General features: G+C 29.2%; 1 protein-coding gene across 1 annotated transcript in view; it reads left to right on the top strand.

The window, feature by feature from the left end:
- Nucleotides 1–22,946, top strand: part of LOC136975441 (inosine-5'-monophosphate dehydrogenase 2-like) — a 44,202-nt gene that overhangs the window by 5,678 nt on the left and 15,578 nt on the right. Inside the window, 6 exon segments of the mRNA XM_067270503.1 lie at nt 5,998–6,046; nt 11,652–11,753; nt 16,011–16,043; nt 16,046–16,090; nt 16,201–16,407; nt 18,854–18,935. Of these exon segments, the coding sequence (XP_067126604.1) occupies nt 5,998–6,046; nt 11,652–11,753; nt 16,011–16,043; nt 16,046–16,090; nt 16,201–16,407; nt 18,854–18,935 (518 nt within the window).

Genomic DNA, 22,946 nt, shown 5'->3' with positions numbered 1-22,946 from the left:
ACATACAATCACATAAATATTCTATGGTTTAAATTTGTATATCTTTTTTCTAAATTCTGTTGATATTGGCATAAGCTGGAACTAGTCAATAACTAGAGACATACAAAATACCTTATGTATTTTATTAATAAAGCTTCATCAGGTTTTTTGAAACAAGATTCAATTTGGAACAATCTGGGCCGTGTTTAGTAATGCAGAATTCTTGCTAAGTCTAGTTATGCTGTAATGTTGAACTCGTTTCTAACTACTGCTTGACTCCTCCCACCACTAGCTTCCTTTATCTATTCTTAGCTCTGCCCACTAAGCCACTCAGAATTCTAACTTAGGTGTTCTGCTTTACTGAACATGGCCCTGAGGAAGGCTTTTTAATCAAACTAACATTTTCAGCTTTATTAATGAGTAATTTGCTGCAAAAGTACATAAGGTATTTTGTGTGTGTCTATTAAATTCTGTTCTTTGTCATTAATAGATGTAAACCTGATATGTTGATATTGACAAAAAAATCACTAAAAGTGATTGAAAACATTTTGTTTTTTGAGTAAAGAGTTTAATGTTTTGCAAGATTATTTTATTTGCTGACTTTTGATATATACATCCAGTTTATTGTCTAGTCTTTTGTTTTGTTACTTATTTTCTTCAGATACAAAATGAATTGCAAGTATATATCTTCCACCAGAGTCTTTATTAAAAGTAACAATGTCAATAACAGACTTTCTATAATTAGTGTTTTACAAATTACAATCAAAATTACAAAGACTCAATTGCTAATTATTTACAAAATACAAAGTTTAAAAACCTACAGCTTATTGTAATCTGATTAGGGAAAAGGACCTAGCTGAAGAAAAATACAAATAATTAACATTTCAAACTCTTACTCTGCTAACCTGCTTTTTTTCTGGAGGCGGGATGGCAGTGACCTTTTTCTGAAGTCTTTATGTTATGCTTTATGCTACACAAGTCTCTAAAGATTTATTTAGTATTTCTAATGATATGTCAGAACTAGGGTTTCTGAAACGGGATCCCGGAATCCCGGGATCCCGGCTGTTTTTTTACCCCGGGAAATATCCCGGGAAATTTTTCTTATCCCGGGAAATCCCGCAAATTTCTTAAAAATTCACTTTTTTCTTATTTTGTGTTAAGGTTGGGGAAATTTTGCAAATAGAAATTATAATTAACTTATAAACTGTCAGAATACATTTGTATTTATTAATTTTAAACCTACTTATTAGTTTTTTAAATTTTTACTCGTTATGGCACGTCACTAATGGTCAATAATCAATATGTAGCTTATTTGTGGCAGGACTCTCAAAATTCTTTACCTGTAATATCTGTAATAATTGTGTTTATGTCGTCTTAATTTTCAAACATGCCCAGTAGCTTCAATAACTGCGTAACGCCAAGTTGTGCAAATTAGGCCAGGATACGAACAAAGTCTGTAAGTATGAAGTTTTTCTTCATAACCTGATTATTAAAGACAAACGAACTGCCGAATTATTGGGCTATGATGTTTCAATTAAAGCAGTTGAGTATGCAATTTCCCGCAAGCTTTAATAAATTTTTTCTACTTGTGAAAATTTCTAGTAGTTCAAAGGAAATTTTCAATATATATCTTACACAGCGTTATTAATATGATTTTGGAGGTTGCGGAACGTATTAAATTACTTTAAAAGACGAAAAATAATTATATCATTTGATTTCATGATAATTTGTATATGTTAAAAATAATTAATTTTGTCCCGGGATTTCCCGGGATCCCGGGAAACAGTTCACTTTTATCCCGGAATCCCGGGACAAGCAAAAGACCGGGAAACGAGAAACCCTAGTCAGAACTGTTGCATTGACTTAAATTGATAGGTTTTAAATTTGAAAAGTAGTTCTATAACACTGTTCTTTTGTTTAGCTCTGTTTGATTTGATCTGAAGATGGGATGTAATGGTCCTGAAAGACATTTTATGAAATAAAATTTTTCTGGACTCCTTGATTGATTACTAGTATTTGTTGACTTAATATTTTGTTAAATAGAGTCATGCAATATAGATTTGTGCTAAGATACAAAAATATTAATCTTAAATTTCTTGTCATTTGCAGAAAATCAAATATCTACATTCATAAAGATGATATACTAGCTGTTGTGATAACTTAGTTGGACTAATTACGGCACCTTTTAACAGTGGGATTTTTAGAAGAATGCTAACATTTCTGTCCCTAGTTAATGGGACATCTTTAGGCATCAAAAGTCAAAAGTGCAGGTCATTCTCAGATGTCAAATATCAAAAGTGGAGTTCACTTTTGACAGTTTGACTGTTGACTAGGTCAAAAATGTTGTGTTCTTCTAAAAAATCCCACTGTTAAAGGTGCAGTAATTAGCTAGCTGATATCTATATTCTTATTAAGAGTTCACATTTAATTTGATATAATTAATGCCTGAGAAATTGAGTAAAAGATCTATATTTCAGAGTTTTTAAGAAATGTAGAAATTATGTTATGTTTTATCAATTAGTTTAAAATTACTGTTTCTTTGATTAGAAATATTAAATATAATCATTGTAATGATTAAGTTTTATATTGTTTTCAATGTATAAAAATTTGGCTTAGAGTTAATGCCAAAATGTTACCTTATTTCAAGAAATAAGAAAATAAAACTGGTCATCACTTCTCGCCGACTTTATAATCATCATAACCTACACTCACATGTTGTGGTGTTACCACGTTGAAATGTTAAACTGTCTACAGGACTTCTTGAAAAATGCACCGTTTTTCAAGAAGTACTATAACTCTGATAGTATTCAATTTCACCTGAAGACGATAACTGTAAGTTACCGAAAGTGCTCGTGAACATCGTTACAGCTTAACATTTTTCAATGTGGTAGGTTATGATAAATAAGAAAATATTTTTCAGTTTAAAAATTATAATTTTTTTTATGCAGTTTTACATCATGTTATGTGGTTTTTCAAGTAATGAATTTATCTTCTGTTCCTTCTTCTTTCTCCCCATTTTAAGAAATGGAAAGAAAACAAAAATACTATATTTGTTTTTTTCACTAACATTCTAATAGTCAGATTTGACATTTTACAAAAAATCAATTGCTAAACATTTGATAGTTTCTGTGCAAAACAGAATAAACTCAAGTTTTTTTCTCTTCTATTTAAATACATAAGTAGAAAAATTTTAAAAATATATATATATATTTTTAAAATTTTAAAGAATCTTGAAAAATTCTTTGTGTTATAGTAGCAATTTTCCTCATTCAAATAATGAATAGGAAAATATTTTAAAAGTTATCTAATATCAGTAGATCTGGTATACTTTTTACTCACATTTTAAGTAAATGAACAGTCATTGTTGAAATCACATAACTCAGATTAAAAAAAAACAAACATACGTAGTTACGTGATTCCATTTATGGTTACCTGAAGAAGAGCATTAAATTGCTCATGTTTGCTTTTCCTCTTCGGAACGAAAAAACTGTGTAACGAAATTAGCAAGAGCATTAAAAATGTCAGAAAACATTAAATGTTGAAAGTAATAAATTGCTGAAGAGAAAAGGTGTTAATTGTATTAAGTGAATAATTGACATTTACAATAAAATGAATATTTAACAAAAAGTTTGATTTTATATAATTTGGATTAAATTGTGATGTTTAACATTTCATCTCCAGAATAGACATACATAAAAATATTATATTTTCAGATTTACAAATAGTTGGTTAGCTTAGATCATTGTTTTTGAGATTAACCTGAGAAACTGTTTTCTCTCTAATGTCCAAATATTTTCAAGCCAGTCAGAATCATCTTCAGTGATTTCTTGATTCCAATTTTTAGTTTCTGAACATATGTTTTAGGAGGAAGTTATGGTAGGGACATAGAATGTAGAATTCCTCAGGAATGTGTTCAAAAACTAGGAATTGCAATCAAAGAGAAGCACTTGAAGATGAACCTGACTGACTCCAAAATACTTGGGCATTAGAGAAGGAACAATTTCTGAGATTGATCTCCAAAGTGTAGTTGGTTACCTTAACTTATAAAGTTCATATAGAGATGATGGATTTATGGTTTAATAAAATTATTCTTTTCAAAAATCTGAGGAAATTTTACATATTCTGACTTCGTTGGAAGCTATCATCATTTATTTGATAAAATTATTGTGAAACAAAATAAAACCATTTCAACAAAACAAGAAAGATTTATTAAAATTAGATTACCAAAGCCAACAATAGCCATATGTTATTGGACTAATAACAACTATGATATTAATGAATAGTTGGCTTTAGTATTACAAGGTATTGGGTTTAGTAGCATTGTTTGTTTATAAAATTAGATTGTTTCATTAAAACAATAGTTATATTTATTAGTTAACAAGAAAGCTTGTTTTTATTTCTTTCATTGAGATATTATTAATATCTTGAAATTAAATTTGTTTTATTTTTCTCAAAAAATTTTGGTTAATGTTACCCTTGGTGCCAAGATGGCGGCTCGTCTCTGATTCCAGCAAGGAAACAGTGGGACACACATTCTAACCTAACCTAAGCTATTCTAATAAATTACCATAATTATTAGCAACCAAATTATTAGAATAGGTTAGGTTAGGTTAGAACGTGTGTGTCACTGTTTCCTTGCTGGAATCGGAGATGAGCCGCCGTCTTGGTACTATTAACCAAAATTTTTAACTATGAATTCAAAAATTTGAATATCTTCATTAAAGATTTATCATTGAAATTTTTATGCTAAAAATTTTCTATTAAATTTATTTTTAACTGATGAAAATTGATCATATAATATTATTAAATAATAACATTTTTTAAATTCATAATCCTATTAACCATGATTATATAATTTGAGAATCAACATAATGGGATTTTATTTCCAAAGTATTTTAAAATTAAACTGCAATGTTTTTTGATTTTGTCATTAAAAGTTTTATCAGAGAGAACATAAGACTGACTAGAGCTAGTTTTAATGGTTTTGTTAAATGTTTATATAATTCACAGATATAGAAAATAAATTAAATCTGAAGTGCTAAGGATGCAAAGGAATCATTATGTAGTATAAGATGAAACATTTTTTTGATACTTGAAAACATTAATTGCATAACACATAATGATTCTTCCTTTCAAGTCCTTTTAAATCCCTTAGTATCTCGGAAGGCTATTTTGGCCAATTTTATTTTTAATCTGTTCAAACCAAAGTTGGCCAAACTTGTTTGATTGGTTTTCCTGTACAAATTTCTTAGTAAAAACAATTTTTACTCAGCCTAAGGAGTAAAAGTAATTTTTTCTCCAGGTATATAGAAAGAAGAAATTTTCAGAGTTTAGAGTTAATATATTCTACAAAGATAGTACAGTACATAAAATAGAAAATGTAAACTGTAAAATTATATATACTGTATGTAAATTTGATACTAAATTAGGGAAAATAATCGCTAATACAGGTATCCCTTAACACTGTTTTGCTTAATGCGGATTTGATTAATGTGCAAAATTAATTGTGACAATCTCTTTATATGTGGTAGAAGTTTTAATTAATGCGGCGTTAACAGCTGTGTTTACTTAACATAGATATGCCTTATTTGTTGAGAAAAACATTAGTGAATTTGCTATTTTCGTTTAAAATAAAAATATTTGTTGTTTACCAAAAATTTGTTCCAGTGTGTCATGATTGTTCAGTCGAGTACTGAGATACCTCTGTATTTGATTAACATGATGTTGATATATGTGTTGTAGCATCAAGGGATTAATTAACCACGTTAATCAAGGGATACCTGTATTAAAACTGTTCGAAATTTTTTAAAAAGTTTATTAATACAATAGAATGACATAATGAATGATAAATAATGAATTTATTACATAATTAAGATCAAAATTTTAATTAAATTAGAAAATAATTATTTTGATTTGTACTTCTTCCAAATGCACTATCAAGTTATAGAAATTTTTTATTATTATTATAAGGTTCAAAATTTATCTTATTTATTTATGTTTATTCTGTTTTTTTTCCAGTGATTTTCTTATTTTGCCTGGATATATTGATTTTACTGCAGATGATGTAGTAAGTATTTTTATATATGAAAAATAAATTGAGATAATGCAGTTTTTTAATTATAAATATATGTATTATATTTATAATCAAAGAAAAAATCTAAAATAAATAATGTCTTGAATTCAAAGTAAATAATTCAGAGAATATCATCCCTAAGTTATTTATTTTAGATTGCATGTGGTGATGTATATTTAGATAGTGGTGAGGGAGATATTTTATAATGATCAATTAAAAAAAAAAAAGGTTTACATGCTACAACTTAAATTATAAAAATTTTTTATTGACATTTAAATTACCTTCTTATTCCATAGAAGAAAATTAATGAAAAAATTGACACTGCTTTTTAGCCATTAATTTTATAATGGTAAAAGGGAATTCAAATTTTCATTTAGTCTTGTATAAAATTAATATTGAGATTTTTATTTTTTAAACTATTAAACTAAATGGTGATATGGATAATTGGACATTCAGTTAATTGGTTTTGGATAATTGGAATTGTACAGTATTTACATCTATAGCTACTACTACAGTTTGAGACAAGACTTTGATTGAAAATACAGAAAAAGCATAATTTACTTGAAATAATAGAAACTAATGTAAATTATAATTAAATAAAAATAAAGTATTTATTTACTAATTATTAGTATTATATACATGGTATTTAATAATAATCATTTTTAAATGATTTTGTTTATATTTTAAATGAAAAACAATCAAATAATTGGAACAGTAGAAAAACTTTTTTGCTTGGTGTCACAACTTGGTGAATTTATAAACACTTGGCAAATTCATCTATTTAATCTATAATCTTACAGAGATGCATTTCGAGCTTTCGCCTCTCTTCAGTCATTACGTAACAGACTGAAGAGGGGCGAAAGCCCGAAATGCATCTCTGTAAGATTATGGATTAAATAGATGAATTTGCCAAGTGTCTATAAATTCACCAAGTCGTGACACCAAAGAAGACACGGTTTCGACAAAACAAATAAAGTAGAAAAACTAATTAATACAAAAACAAAAATTATTAAATCTTAGTAGTAAGAAGTTAATTAATTGCTGTTTAAAATATTTTTAATTGCTAAACATTTTTATACTAATTGACAATCTTCAAAAGATAAATTTCAAAAAATTTTATCCACTGCATATTTACAAAATGAGGTTTTATTTTTATAAAAGTTATTTCATATAATTTTCTTTTTTGACAGAATTTCCATGTTTACTGCTGAGTATATATATATTTTTAAAATAATACTAGAATATAAACACAGTTTAAGATCTAATTCAAATTGCTTATCTTGAAATAAATATTTTTAGAAACAGATATTTAATCAGTACTTTCAGATGATAGCAAATTGGCTAGAAACGAGAAATCGCACACTACACCACTGCACACGACCCAACATGCGCCCCGCATGTTGGGGTCGTGTGCAGCGTCTAACGGTTTCTCCCACCTTCAGACTAGACCTCAGTCTGTGTGCTTGTTTCCCTCGTTTTCGAAGAATTTTTGATAAATTGGGTTCGCGTTTTACGCTTTTTGTACATTTACAAAACATTATCACATTTATTTTTATAACCATGGGTCCGAAGAAGATGATGATGTCTATTGAATTAAAGCGTGAAATCATAGAAAAACATGAGCAAGGTGTGCAAGTAATTGACTTGGCGAGGATGTACGGGCGTAGCACATCAATGTGCTTAAACAGAAGGAGTTGATAAAGCGTATAATGCCAGCTAAGGGCGTTACAATAATTTCTAAGCTCCGGACGTCTCTCCATGAAAAGATGGAGAAACTACTGATGGTGTGGGTGACAGAGAAGCAGCTTCAAGGAGAACCTTAACACAAAGCATCATACGTGAGAAGGCACGAGCGATTTACGGTGATTTGCTGAAGCAGATCCCACACACTTCCACAAACGAGGAATCGGAGGACTCGTTTAAAGCCAGTCAGGGCTGGTTTGACAACTTTAGGAAAAGGACCGGCATTCACTCCGTCGTCAAGCATGGTGAGGGAGCAAGTTCGGATGTGAAGGCAGCTGAGGTTTAAATCAAAACGTTTTCCGAACTGATAGAAGCCAAAGGATACATCCCCCAGCAAGTCTTTAACTGTGACGAGACAGGGCTTTTCTGGAAAAGGATGCCAAATAGGACTTACATAACGGCAGAGGAGAAGACGATGCCAGGTCACAAACCCATGAAGGATGGATTAACTCTAGCACTTTGCGCCAATGCGAGTGGCGACTGCAAAATTAAGCCTCTGCTAGTATACCATTCGGAAAATCCCAGAGCCTTTAAGTCACATAAGATTTTAAAAGAAAAACTGCAAGTTATGTGGAGGGCAAATCCGAAGGCGTAGGTCACCAGGAAATTCTTTGTGGAGTGGATAAACCTGGTGTTTGGCCTTTGTTAAAAAATATCTACAGGAAAACAACCTACCCATGCAAGCCCTTCTCGTCCTCGACAATGCCCCTGCTCATCCACCAAATCTCGAAGATGATTTACTCGAAGAGTTCAAGTTTATAAAGGTTCTCTACCTACCACCCAACACCATTCCTATCCTGCAGCCCATGGATCAGCAGGTGATTTCTAATTTTAAGAAGTTGTACACCAAGCACATTTTTCGGCGCTGCTTTGAGGTGACGGAGAACACAAACCTTACCCTTCGAGAGTTCTGGAAGGACCACTTTAACATCGTGATATGCCTAAGAATTATTGATCAGGCCTGGCTGGGTGTTACACGAGGACCTTAACCTCTGCATGGAAGAAGCTGTGACCTGAGGCTGTAGCTGAAAGAGCCTTCGAAGGATTGGAACCCGAAGTGTCAGTGGTAGAGGAGATTGTTTCTCTGGGAAAATCTATGGGTCTGGAGGTGGATAAGAGAGATGTGAACGAACTCGTCGAGGAACAGTCTCAGGAGCTGACAACCGAGGAGTTACACGATCTACATTCGCAGCAGCATACGGTGGTTCAACGAAAAATTAGTTCTGAAGAGAAGCCAGAGATGGAGGAGGTTATCTCTACAAGAGATATAAAGGAGATCTTGGAAATGTGGGAGAAAGTTGTGGAGTTCGTGGATAAAAATCACCCCGAAAAAGTTGCAACTGGTCGTGCATCGGAGTTGTTCAACGAAACTTGCCTAACTCATTTCCGCAATATCCTGAAAGGGAGGAAGAAACAAACCTTCTTGGACAGTTTTTTTAAACGATCTGCAAGTGAAAATGAGCAAAGCGTGACGAAAAAAGCGAAGACCAGTGACAAAAATTAAGCACTTCTGTAAGCACTTCACTTTTTCTTTTATTATGTTTTTATAGAATATGTATTTGTTATTTATAAACAAATGTTTCTTCTTGTAAATGCATTTTTCTTATTCAAAAACACTTAACAAAAACAACTGAGGTGGTGTTTTGGGAGCTGGAACGGATTAAGATTTCAAAAAATTTTATCCACTGCATATTTACAAAATGAGGTTTTATTTTTATAAAAGTTATTTCATATAATTTTCTTTTTTGACAGAATTTCCATGTTTACTGCTGAGTATATATATATTTTTAAAATAATACTAGAATATAAACACAGTTTAAGATCTAATTCAAATTGCTTATCTTGAAATAAATATTTTTAGAAACAGATATTTAATCAGTACTTTCAATCATCAGAAATTGGCTAGAAACAAAAAAAAATTTATTGAGAGAAACTAGATAAAATTTTTATCCAGTTGACACTTGATGATGGGCATATAACTCATGTGTCAGTGCATAAGATTTCTAGAAGTTAAAACTTTTTTTTATAAATTAAGTTTTTGCATTTGAGAAGCTTCCTTGAAAACAATTACTAATATGAAAGCTGTTGTGTGTGTGTATGTGTGTGAATTCCTCATAACTCCTGCAGCTTTGTCCAGTCCAGATGAAATTTTGGTTATATTCGTTTTATGTTCTGATGGAAAGTATACAGTAGGTTGCTTATTTTGCAGAAATATTAGCTATAGTCTAAATGTTTTATTGATTTAGGATCAGTGATCACACCTTACATTGCAATGATGTCAGTGACTTCATTTGGTTCATGCTTGACGAGGGAATTTCCCTTAAGTTACACCATTTTCCAAAATATTTAAAAATGCATTTTAAACTCACTTCATTAAATTTAAAAAAAGATAGCTGCATTGTGTTACTTCTATAACAAATTTAAAAAAAACAAAAATCTTTCCATAGTGACTACATGATGTTCTACTATCCAATCAGAAGTAAGAATCTAACAAGCTCATTATTTAGAAAGTGTTATTGCTCATCTAACTAACGTACATACAATTCATCTTTGTTTTATCAACATGGAATTAAAAAGACTCACCATTTTTCAAAAAAAAAAAAAAAAAAAGTAAGAGTAAAATTGGTTGGGTAAATTCTAGATCTAAAATATTAAGAACAACTGAGACCTCTGAAGGCCATGAAGTCCAACTTGAGCAACATCAAATAAGAATGGCTTTGTGATGCTGTTTCTGCAGCCTTTGACAATGTCAAGCTCAAGTATAAACTACCTAACTTATAGAAATATTAACAATTCTTCTTGAATTTCTTGAAATCTCTACTCCTCTCAATTCTTCAATCTCTTTCTCATAAAAAGTATTCCATCATGCTTGATTGAAAAATTTTCTAACTGAAATGAATTTTTGTATCATCTTAAAGTCGATAGATACATAACCAAATGATCACCATAAATAATCAGACTATAAATCTGCTATTTTAATGATTAATACTAAATAATTTGCTACTACAGGTAGTGCCTAATGTCTATCTCTTTTTATTAAAAAATTATAATTATTTATTTAGTTATTTATTAAATAGCTGGCTCAGGATTGGGCTTGAACCTGCAACCTCCGCTTGCTGTGTGCTTGCCAGTTGCACCACCCAGACCCTGAGCATGTTTGTTATACTTATTTTAAGTCATTTTATATTCTCTGTGTTAGAATTTTCTCTAATTGATTATTTTGCATTGATGTTTGTAATGCTCTTGCTACTTAGCAAAAAGAAAATTGGTCATGAAATAAATAGCAAATCATAACTGGGCTGCAATTTGAAAAACATTATTGACCTATGAATGCACACCGTTATTCATCTGTCTTTCCTTAATCTCGAAAACGGAGCTGGATAGATGAAAACTGAGACCAGATACAGAAAGATTAGGGGCAAGAGATTAGCTATATACAAACTTCTGCTTTGGGCCAGAAGTCACATTATTTCAATTCAAAAATTTTCTTCTGGAAGGAGTTAGATGACCTGCACGACTATTACTAATGGAAAAGTATGAATTAAAAGGTGGAGAGTATATATTTTAAATTTAAACATTATTAAAAATATGATTAAAAATTGCATTGTGCATGGCATTGTGACAATGTCACAATAAATAATTGCTCATTACTTCTTAAATTAAATTATTCTGACTCTTTTTTTTATATTGCTTATGTTTTTTAGAAGTATCTATTACACCAGATGAATGATATATAACTTCTCACATATATCAAATGCATTCTTGACTAATATATAACTTTAAAGAGAAATATAAAATGTTATTTAATAATTTGATTAGTTTTTTCTTCCTCAAAAGTATATGATTTTTATTACAGGATATTAGCTCACCACTGACAAAGAAAATATCATTACAAGCACCTCTTCTTTCTTCTCCAATGGATACTGTCACAGAATCTGAAATGGCTGTTGCTATGGCAGTAAGTACAATTTTAAATTCATTTCATTTTAAAATTTCTTAAGAGCTTTATCTTCAAATAATTTTTCAAAATCTTTTTAAAACTTATCAGTCTAAATATTGATATTGAAATATTTACTGCTATATGATTAAAAATAATACAGATAATTTTTATATTTATAAAAAGTTTTTTCATACTTTCATACAGCTAGTCCTCATTTAATGTTAGTCAATAGATTCATGGAAACATCACTGTATAATGAACAATTTTACCATAGCCTAGTTGATATTAACTGAATTATATCTTTTGTATTTGTCTTCATTTTTAAAAAATAATATAATCTCCATCAGACAAAAATTTACAAAGTCTGCCCAAAAGGGACCACCATCTATTTTCTTCATGTTCCAGACAATACACTTTCTTGGTGACTTGGTGAATTATATGTTGTTTATATTATTCTTATTGGATTATATCGCAAACTTTGGCTTTTATTTCTCACCTCATAAAATCAATTAAAAGAACTGTTTATAAAGAAAATTCAACAGTGATAATTGTAAACTATTAAAAATGTATTTGTATCTTTCCTCAATGATATTAAATGAAACAATGTTAATTGAGGAAACATTGCTCTACATGGTCATGTAAAACAGACAGACATATAGGCACTTCATGACTCTTTATTAGATCTTACTGTACAACATGGACTTGGAATGCATTTCAGGAATTTTATCCTGGCCTCAGCCAACCATAGATAATAGCAAGGTTGATGCCGAAGTTTTAAACACGAAAACGTGTACATCGGACAAGGCTTACAGGAAAGTGGCACTGAATGTCCAATGTACACATTTTTGCATTTAAAACTTTGGCCTCAACCTCGCTATTATCTATTAAGTTCTATGAATTGCACCAGCACTTATACTAGTAATGTCAAAAAGTTCCAGGAGATGCTCAGAACAATGCAGTACACCAACTGAATAAATAAAAATGTTAAGAAATGAAATTTCAGCACAAAGCAACATTCTTTGAGAGGTATTAGTACACAGTCTCTAAACAGTCATGCACCTGTTGGAAAATGATCTGCAGAGGGAGTCATAGTTGCTCATCACAAGTGGAGTGTAGCAGTAGAATGTTGTTTCAAAACCTGCACACTAACAACAGATTTTTTTGTTTTACTGAATAAAATAACAGAAACAGTGAACAGGTTGAGTGAGGTGTAAGGAGGCAAGTCATCAATAAAAAACTGGAATGTATGAGCGAGCATAAGCATGTCTCTGTGAAGGATGGTCTGTGATGGCCTTATGGTCACCCTGTGCCAAGTGAAGAAAAATGGCTTTGAGCTGTTTTGAGATGTATAAACACTAGAAAGTGTTATTGCTCAAAGACAGTACTTTGAAGGACATGTTTAAATCTCCTTATATGTAACCAATTCCAGAAATAAAAATATTTCTGGGAACTTTTTGACACTACTGGTAGAACACTTTAGCAAAATACAGTCAAACCTGTTTTTATGCGGTCTTTTTTTGTGTGATTTTTTTTATTTGTGCGGTATAGTTGGCAACTAGTCTCATGCGTTTTGCCATGTCTCATGTTGACTTATTATAGCTAAATAAACTTATTATAGCATAAATGAACTTATTATAGTAATATTATTGCATGAATATGCGAAAAATGAAATAATTTATTTTTTAAGTCAACAAAACACCACCTGGACAAAAATATGTAAAACAGACAATAGACAAGACGATGCAGTCAAGTGCTGACATCTGTTGTCAATAAATTCTACGTGTGTTTTAATTACGTTAATTAAACCTTCAAAGTGCTTTCACATTCCTGGACCATTAAGATAAGATTCATTTCAAAGTGTAAATTGAAGGTAAATGTACTGTATTATTTTTTCTATTTAGATATAAAATTTTCGGATTTTTATTTTATGTTTAGACATAATCTCTGAAAATGAATAAGGGCAAAAACAAAGCGAAAAGGAAGGCAATTTCCTTAGAAACTAAGACTACGATTTTAAAACGAGTTATTTTATATGTGGGACTTTTTTTATGCGGTCCCTATTCACTGCATAAAAACAGGTTTGACTGTAATTTCTTACATTGAGATGTTCTTCATTGTTCATTTTTTTTAAACAATTATACATATTGTAATTTCAATTATTAAAAGAATTAAGAATTGGTTTTTAATTTTTTGTTAGAAATCAGTTTAGTTTAACATTTTGTTTATAATTTATTTAGTTTAATTGATTCAATGATAGTATTCATTTCAAATAATAATTACAAAAATTAAACAAAACTAATGAAAATTGTAAATTTTAATATATGGTAATAACTACCATATATTAAAATTCTGTCTGGTATTATGGTCTGTCTAACAAAAGATAAACTTTTTCAAAGCCTTTTTGGATGAGCAATTAGTCCTGATGATTGGTTAAGACATACTGTAATTGTTTGAATAAAATAACAATAAATTAGTTATATTGATTGATTGATTAATTAATTAATATTAAAATTATTATTCAATGCATAACAGCATTAATTTCCATTTTGTCAACAAAATTGAAACTAAAGATGATGTCATTATCATTTTGATTTGTCTTTGTGTAATGTTTTCTGAATGGTAATTGTATGAATAAAATATACCGTATTTTACGGAATATAAGACGCACTTTTTTCTTCGAAAAATTGTCTTCAAAATTCAGGTGCGTCTTATAGTCCGTAGCATCTTATAGTTCGTAAAATACGGTAATACATTACCTGACTATTACAATCCACTAGGATTTTTTTATCATATAGGGTGGTTTGTCTTTCATTGAACAATGTACAATAGGTTCTGCTTATAGTAATCACAGATATTGTTATTAGTTGTTTAATTAATGTTATTAGAATTAAGTTAAAATATAATTATAAAACTCATAACAATAGCCAAACTGATTACTGTCTGCAGCCAAATAGCACTGAATGAGCTTAAAAATGCCTATCAGCTATGTAATGAAGTTGATTGAATACATAATTGTTTTCAGTTATCAATCTTAACTACTGCTTTAAATGATAAATGTTAATCATTTGAACTTAAAACAATTATAAGAAATTTCAGTATTTAAACTTGATGGGACTGCAAAATACAACAGGCAAATAATACTGCATGTAATTATTATTAATAACAACAGTTGAAGATTTATTACTTATAATTTATAAATTACACATTTTAAAACTGTTATGCCCTATCTTAATGTGAAAATCAATAAAACCAGTATATCCAAGTGTTATCTTATTTACTTATCTTGCATAATGTTATCATTCAGTATAGGTGGGTTTGAAAATGATGATGATAATACTGTAAATGGCAATTCTACTGTATATATGTATCAGAAATGCAACATTAAAGCATTTTCTGTGTATTGTTTACAAAACAATTTTATGAAGCTATTTATATATTTTATCCATAAAGGTATTTGATTCACATTCACTTATTAGTTTATTCAGTCATCCCTTAGGACTGATTGACCCATGTTTACATCAACCCTCATGGTTCTCATTTGAGTATGGAAGAAATCCATTCTGAAAATTCCATGCCCAGCCTCTGCAACATTGTAAAGTTATGCTGTGGCAAGTAGGAATGCCATAGAGGTATGTCTTGAAGATGCTGGGCTCTAGCCCACCTTGAGCTGCCTCCGGTAAAGATCTTGGTGGTGGTAGTAAATACACAAGTGAAAATTATTCACTCATTTATAGTCCAAATTAAACATGAAAATAGGAGTACATTGTTTTCATTGATAGATTGATAGTCAATTATCAATACATATATTTTGTTTGTTTGTCTATGTTCACGTAGAGTTATGTCAATAATTTTTAGAGCTCTATATCAAAAGATAATAAATATCTTTTGATAAATTATCCATCATCCATTGCTTACTATTTATCTTTATAACCTTATGATATACTGATTAATGCATAAATTTTTTGCAATGTGATTAATAATTTTTCATACATATAAATTTAATGTGTATATCAACTATGAAATAGAATATTTTAATGATATAGCTATTTATGTCTTCACTTTCATAATATTTGATTTGTTGTAATAAATTGACTAGATATTATTCTAGTATATATTTTGTTTGTTTTCTATACAATCATATGTAATTATTTCAACTAGAAACACATTAGTTCAAACAGTTATTAAGTATATATCAAATATAATTGTAATGTAGTTTGATTTATAAATTGTTCTGAATAAAGTTCTGAACTTTATAAATTACTATTTTTTTTTTAGTTATGTGGTGGAATTGGTATTATTCAGTCTTTATTAAAATCCTTTATATATATCAAGCTAATGAAGTATTAAAAGTCAAGGTAAAAATAAAATATTGAAAATACAATTTGCTTATTTTTTGAATAAATAAAAGATTTTATATAAAAATAAGAAAAGTGGAATCATTAGAAATAATAATTTTTTTTTTTAGAAATACAAACATGGGTTTATACGTGACCCATTGGTGCTTACTCCTCAACATAAAGTGAAAGATGTGTTTGAAGTAAAAAAGAAACATGGATTTGCTGGAATACCTATAACAGAAAATGGACAGCTTGGTGGGAAATTAGTTGGGATTGTTACATCACGTGATATAGATTTTATGGGTGGAGATATGTATGACTTGACTCTGGACAAGGTATAAATTATAAGAAAAATTTCTACTTATTTTCAAATTTTACGCTAAAATCAGATAATGTATATTTTTAAGTTGTAAAGTAATATGAAAGTTTTTATAATATAAATTTAATTAAACCTCAAAGTTTACTGAAATTTAATATTTTGTTGGTTGGTTGGTTGGTTGGGTTATGATTGGGCAGAAGCTATACGGCTATATCGCCCCAACAGTATAGCAGATGGAGCAGTGGTGCTTCCTAGTAATGATAGTGTTTTGAGTATTCGTTGAAGAAGTCTTTTAATATACATAGACTTGTTTTTATTTAATGTTCACAAAGCAATCACTAAGTGTATTGATGCCATTGTCTTGGGAGTTTGAAGTTGTCGAAAGGAGATTTCTGATCTTTTGGAAGATGATGCATTCATCCAATCTATGCAGGGAGGTATCAGTTTTGGAGGGACAGTGGGGGCATTTGTCTTGACTGATTAGGTTATGTTTCTGCAGGAAGTGATTGGTGAGAAGAGAATTGGTGCGAGCTCTGTTGATAAGAATGTAGGTATGTCTGTCTAGATTTTCATAAGTAAAGTCAGAGATTTTTTCCAGCCATGGATAGTCTTCCCTTTTTAGGGTACACTATCCAGAACTGCTTCATTTTTTCTTTCATGTCCTGTTTGCTGATGGAGAGGAAATCTTCTGGGGAGATGACATTTGTTTTGATGATGGAGATAGGTTTGCTTTTAGCAAGCTTGGCTGCTTTTTCATTGATGGAGATACCTGCATGCCCAGGAGTCCATATGTAGAAGATGCTGGGGGAATGGTTTTGATTAGAGGAGATAGCAGCAGAAATGTTGGTAATGATGGAAAGATGAGGTTTGTTTGGAGAATTCATACTTTCCAAGATGGACTTAGAGTCTGTACAGATGATGGTCTGTTTGTTAATATTAACTGCATGGGAGGTAGCTTGAAGGATAGCATAGCCCTTGACCATGAAGATGCTTGTCTTGGGGTGGAAGGTGTAATGTGAGGAGGTGTTATCATTTTATTTAGGGATTTGATTGTGCTGTAAGATTTATAATTCCAAATATATATTTTTATATATAAATGTTACTTTATGGAAAGATGATAAATTTAAAATATTTTGATTTTCTCTCATATTTATTTATATGAAAATAAAGGTAATTTATTTTATTAAATTAACAAAATGAAAAGAGTGTAAAGAATTATTTTTTAATATGCTTGTTCTCTAGCTTTTCTAAATATCTCTTTCCCCTGTTCACAAACTCCTAATGGGATTTAAAAACTTGCTTGATATGCCATTTTATGCACTATTTCTTTGGTATTTAAGGATATTGAGATATGTCACTTGATGAAAATTACAAAACAGTAAATTTATATTTCCTTTATTTTGGTTTTGCATGTTGATTTGATCAATATTGTTTTGCTATTCAAGTTGTTGGATAATCTGAGAGGTCAGTCTTCTGTTTCTGAACTTTTCAACTCCTTTGATGTAAATTTTTTTTGGCATGTTTTTATCATGTTGTGTTAACATTATTTTGTGAATTTGAGATTTTTATTTGATTAACGAAAAGTAAACACAACAACTTGTTCACTAATGTTACAATTTAGAAATTATATAAAGTCTTTTTTAAAAAATTTCATTTTTAATATATACAAATATTTGGATTTTACTTTGTTTAATTAAAATTAAAACAAAATATACAAATCTTTAAATGTAAACAAATTTATAATTGAAATTAAATATGAGTTTAAAAATTTTAACAATAAAAGCCAAATGAAATGCCAGATTATCAGGTTATATTCAGGCTGATTTTAATAATTAATTATAAAGTAACTTGACTATAACTTTTAAATTGTAAGTTTTAAATTTATCAAGTGATGGTGGCTTAACCACTTAGCCAAATTACTTTATAATTAATAATTAAAGTTTGCCCAATAATCTGGTATTTCATTTAGCTCTAATTGAAAAATTGGGTAATGGATTAAAAGTTTAAAAATTTTAATATTTCAGTATAATGATTTTTGAAATGATTTGAAATTATTTTTATTTTTCTAAGTTGTTATATATTTAAATTTGTTTTTGAAATGAAAATTTGAAAATGGACTGTGAAATAGTCCAAAAACATATTTGCATATTAAAAACTTTTTAGATGCCTTAATTTATCTGTTTTTTTTATATTAAATATGGTTCTAAGTTATAAAGATTTTCATGAAATCTAGTTACTTCAAAAAGTACTTATTAAATTAAAATTTCAAAAATTTCCTTCAAAGAGTGAAGAAATTTTGAAGCTTTAAGCTTATAACACATTAAAATATTGTTGAGTCTTTATTAAAATCTTAATATTGATAATAAGTCTAAATATGATTATAAACATAAAACTTTTTGACATACATAAAATTATTTATTTATGTGAAATATTTTATAAATAATGATATTTTTCATATACAGGTTATGACGAAAGATTTAGTTGTAGCACAGTCAACTGTAACGTTAAAACAAGCAAATGAAATCCTTCAGCATAGCAAAAAAGGTTTATTTTTTAACTATAATTTTTGTAATTTAATGTTCATTAGTGCATATATTTATATTTTAAAACATAATTTTTACATTTTAATACACACTTACAAAATGCAAATTATTTATAATTTGTTTTTAAATCTTAAAAAATATAATGTATAATTTTATGTATAATACCTTTTTAAAATGTTCTATATGTATACAACCCCAACCAAAAAAAACTTGGACAGCATGTCATTTTAATTAATCTCTAGCTTATCCTTCATTAATATCAAACAGAAACATTTTGTACACTTATAATCATTTTATATTAGTAAACTTTTATAACTGATGATTTTACATAAAAAATTTTTTATATTGATAATACATTAAAAATAGTTATGAACAGTTGAAAAAAGGATATGCAACAAAAAGAGCTCGGACAGAGCCATTTCTGACAAATAATACCTTTGACAGTACATTAATACTTAGTTATTTCACCTTTGGCTTGTATAATAGTATTCATAAGATCATTCATCATATCAACAAGAGCCAGGTATTCATTTGGAGTAATTTCATCCAAAATTTGCTTTTGTTTTTCTTTAAACCATCCATACTTTGTTGAGAACTTTCTCAGTGCTTTTTTAATTTTACTCTACATATTTTCTATAGAGGAAAGGTTGGGACTGCTCGATGGCCATTTTAACATGTTAATATTATGTTGAGCCAGCCAAGCCTTGGTGGTTTTGTACTATGGCAACTTGCACCATCCTGCTGGAAAATAAAATGCCCATGATATTGTAATTTTTCTGATGAAAGTAATAGGTTTTCCTTGAGGATCTGTTGATATTTTTCTGCATTTACTGATCGCTTGATAAAATACAAATTTAAACAAACAACTCTACTAAAACCAAGGTGTGGGGTTGCGAGTCAGCCCAAAGTGTGGAAAGACAAACTTTTCACATCTTGGATGACTTGCAACTCCACACCATAACACTTGCTGGGAATTTTACAATGCACTATAGACAGTGATGATGGAATGCCTCTTCTCTCTTTCTAATGAATTTTTTTCTATTGCCTCTGATGCAGACTTCAAACTTTACCTCATCACTAAAAACAACCTACTTCCACTGTTGCTATGTCTAGCATTGATGCTCTTTGGTCCACTTCAATCAGTTTTTATTTGTGTTTTCGTGAGAAGTGGCTTTGCCTTTGTCTAAGAAAACAAATCATGTGTCACAATTGTTAAGTAAAAATAATATTTTTTTTACCTGAAAGAAACTGTAGCCAAGTTTGTGCAGATGGATATGACAAGTTTCTTTTGTAACTTCTATTCCAATAACTTTATTCAATTTGTTCACTAATTCATTGAATGATGCACTTCAATTTTTTTTTAATTTGATCACAAGCCCCCTCTTCAAATGTGTTATAGTTGCTGCCTTCAATTTGTTTTTTTCTGGATTTTACCAGTTTCCTAATACTTTGAAACAATACCCCATACTATGGAATTGCCAATTTTTAATTCATTTACAATTTTTCTTAAGGATTTCCTGTCTATGGAGGATGATAATTACTTAATGTACTGTACAGTACATCAACACTTACAGCCTTACCAGGTTCCATTTTTATTAAACAAATACATCTCAATAATATTAATACAAAAAAATATGCAAATATCACATGTCAGCTCATTTACACATTTAGGAACAGGTCATTTAATGTATTGTTTGAGGTATTATTTGTCAGAAATGGCTGTTCAAACTTTTTTGTTGCATATGCTTTTTTCAACTGCTCATAACTTTTTTAAATGTATTCATCAAAAATGTATCAACATAAAAATTTTTTTATGTAAAACCTTCAGTTATAATAAAAGTTTACTAATATAAAATGATTATAAGTGTACAAAATGTTTGTTTGATATTAATGAATAATAAGATAGAGATTGATTAAAATGACATGCTGTCAAAGATTTTTTTGTTGGGGTTGTATATATGAAATATATATATGAAGTTGCACGTATCTAAAAGCCTTTTACCGGTGCACATATCATCACACTGAACAAAGTAATTACAAATGTTTTCGAACCTTAACAGTTCTTCAGGTAATGATCCCCTACAGAATGCGCTTTTATTCAAAGTTGTGAAGAAATACGATCCAGAATGTTGTCCCGAACCGATGACATCAATATGGACCTGTGCGCTAAGCATGTTGTTCTATTAGGGGATCATTACCTGAAGAAGAACCGTTTAGGTTCAAAAACGTTTGTAATTACTTTGTTTAGTGTGATGATATGCACACCGGTAAAAGGGTTTTAGATATGTGCAACGTTATAATTAACTAAAAATATATACTATGGTCTTTCCCAAGATGAGAATTGAGCTGATATTCGTTAGTCTACATATTCAAAGAAAAAGAGATTAATGTTTATTATGAAGTATAACATAATAAAACATGAAAAATTATGGATATGATATATATATATATATATATCCTTCAAAGAGTGAAGAAATTTTGAAGCTTATATATAACACATTAAAATATTGTTGAGTCTTTATTAAAATCCTTTATATATATCAAGCTAATGAAGTATTAAAAGTCAAGGTAAAAATAAAATATTGAAAATACAATTTGCTTATTTTTTGAATAAATAAAAGATTTTATATAAAAATAAGAAAAGTGGAATCATTAGAAATAATAATATACAAAATAATAATAAAAATATGTGATGTTGGAATTGCCAAAGTTTTTATCCCATTCTTTTTTAAGCTTATAAGCTTTGTTATTTAGCCATGATGACAATGTGATACACATTAAAGATCCATAACATTGGTTTAATTTTTATTCTGGGAAATACTATAATGTATGTCTAAAATATATTTTTTAGCATTAGTTTTACATCAGATATTTTGAGTTCCTTTTTATCTACTTATCTTTTAGTAGAAGTCAGCACTTTTTTTCACTTGGAATGTTTCATTTCAAAAATGTTTACCTTCCAGAGCATATTAAAGTACAGTAGAGAGTCGTTATCCGAACGCTTTCCAGTTGGACTGTGTCGTGCTGAATCGAACTTTTTTGATACTAGATTTACTTCTAAAGTTTAATTTTTATGTTTTTATATTTTACAATATATTTATTTTGTTTGTACAAAATAAAGAAATAATTTTTAACGATACAATAGCCTCTATTATTATTATAGAAATTTTCGTTAGGCTTAAAATCGACGAAAATTTAACACGAAACAACATGCAATGGAGAAAAATTTCAACATCGGACAGGTTAATATATTTTTTTGTACATAATTGGTTATCTGAAAAATCAGTTATCCAAACAACCCCAGTCCCCAATTGATTCGAATAAAGGACTCTCTATAAACGACTATTATAAACTCAACAAAGTCCATTTTTAGTCCATTATGACTGCAATATTTTAAACTTATTTTTATTCTAAAACTATAACCTTAAAAACAACAATTAATAAATGATGCCTTTCTTAACTAAAATATTTTTACAATATTTACATTAGGATCCTTTAGTATTTCTTCCTTGCAATGACTATTATTCACTGACTAAAAATGGTATAATATCTGTTAATATAGTTTTTGCAAAGTTCTCTAATTATTCAGGTATTTCAAAATTACATAACCATTTAAATATAACAAATATTTTTTGTTACATAGACATTAAGTTGAAATCTTATGGATTTGTATGACTAGATAAGAGGAGAATTTTTTCTATTATGATTGCAGTAACTATATTCTGATAATGCAATGTAATCATTATAAAACTCTACTAGAATTTCAATTGCAAGCAATACAGCTTTGAATTTGCATCTGAAAAAAATTTACACATTTTCCAACATACTCTCCAATATGGCATTTACAATAGTGACATAGTTATTTAATAATATAAATATAAATCACAACCGTACCCAGCAGAATCAAACATAAAACTTAGCAAAAAAAAAGCATTTGTATTTAGCAAAGGGCATATATCCACTGGGGTATTCATTAAACTAATGCATAGCCCACTATATATCCCTGCTAGCT

Source organism: Centruroides vittatus, unplaced genomic scaffold, assembly GCF_030686945.1.
Source record: "Centruroides vittatus isolate TY-2023 unplaced genomic scaffold, ASM3068694v2 contig_1089, whole genome shotgun sequence".
Classification (NCBI taxonomy): domain Eukaryota; kingdom Metazoa; phylum Arthropoda; class Arachnida; order Scorpiones; family Buthidae; genus Centruroides; species Centruroides vittatus.
This window is presented reverse-complemented; position numbering and strand designations above follow the sequence as displayed.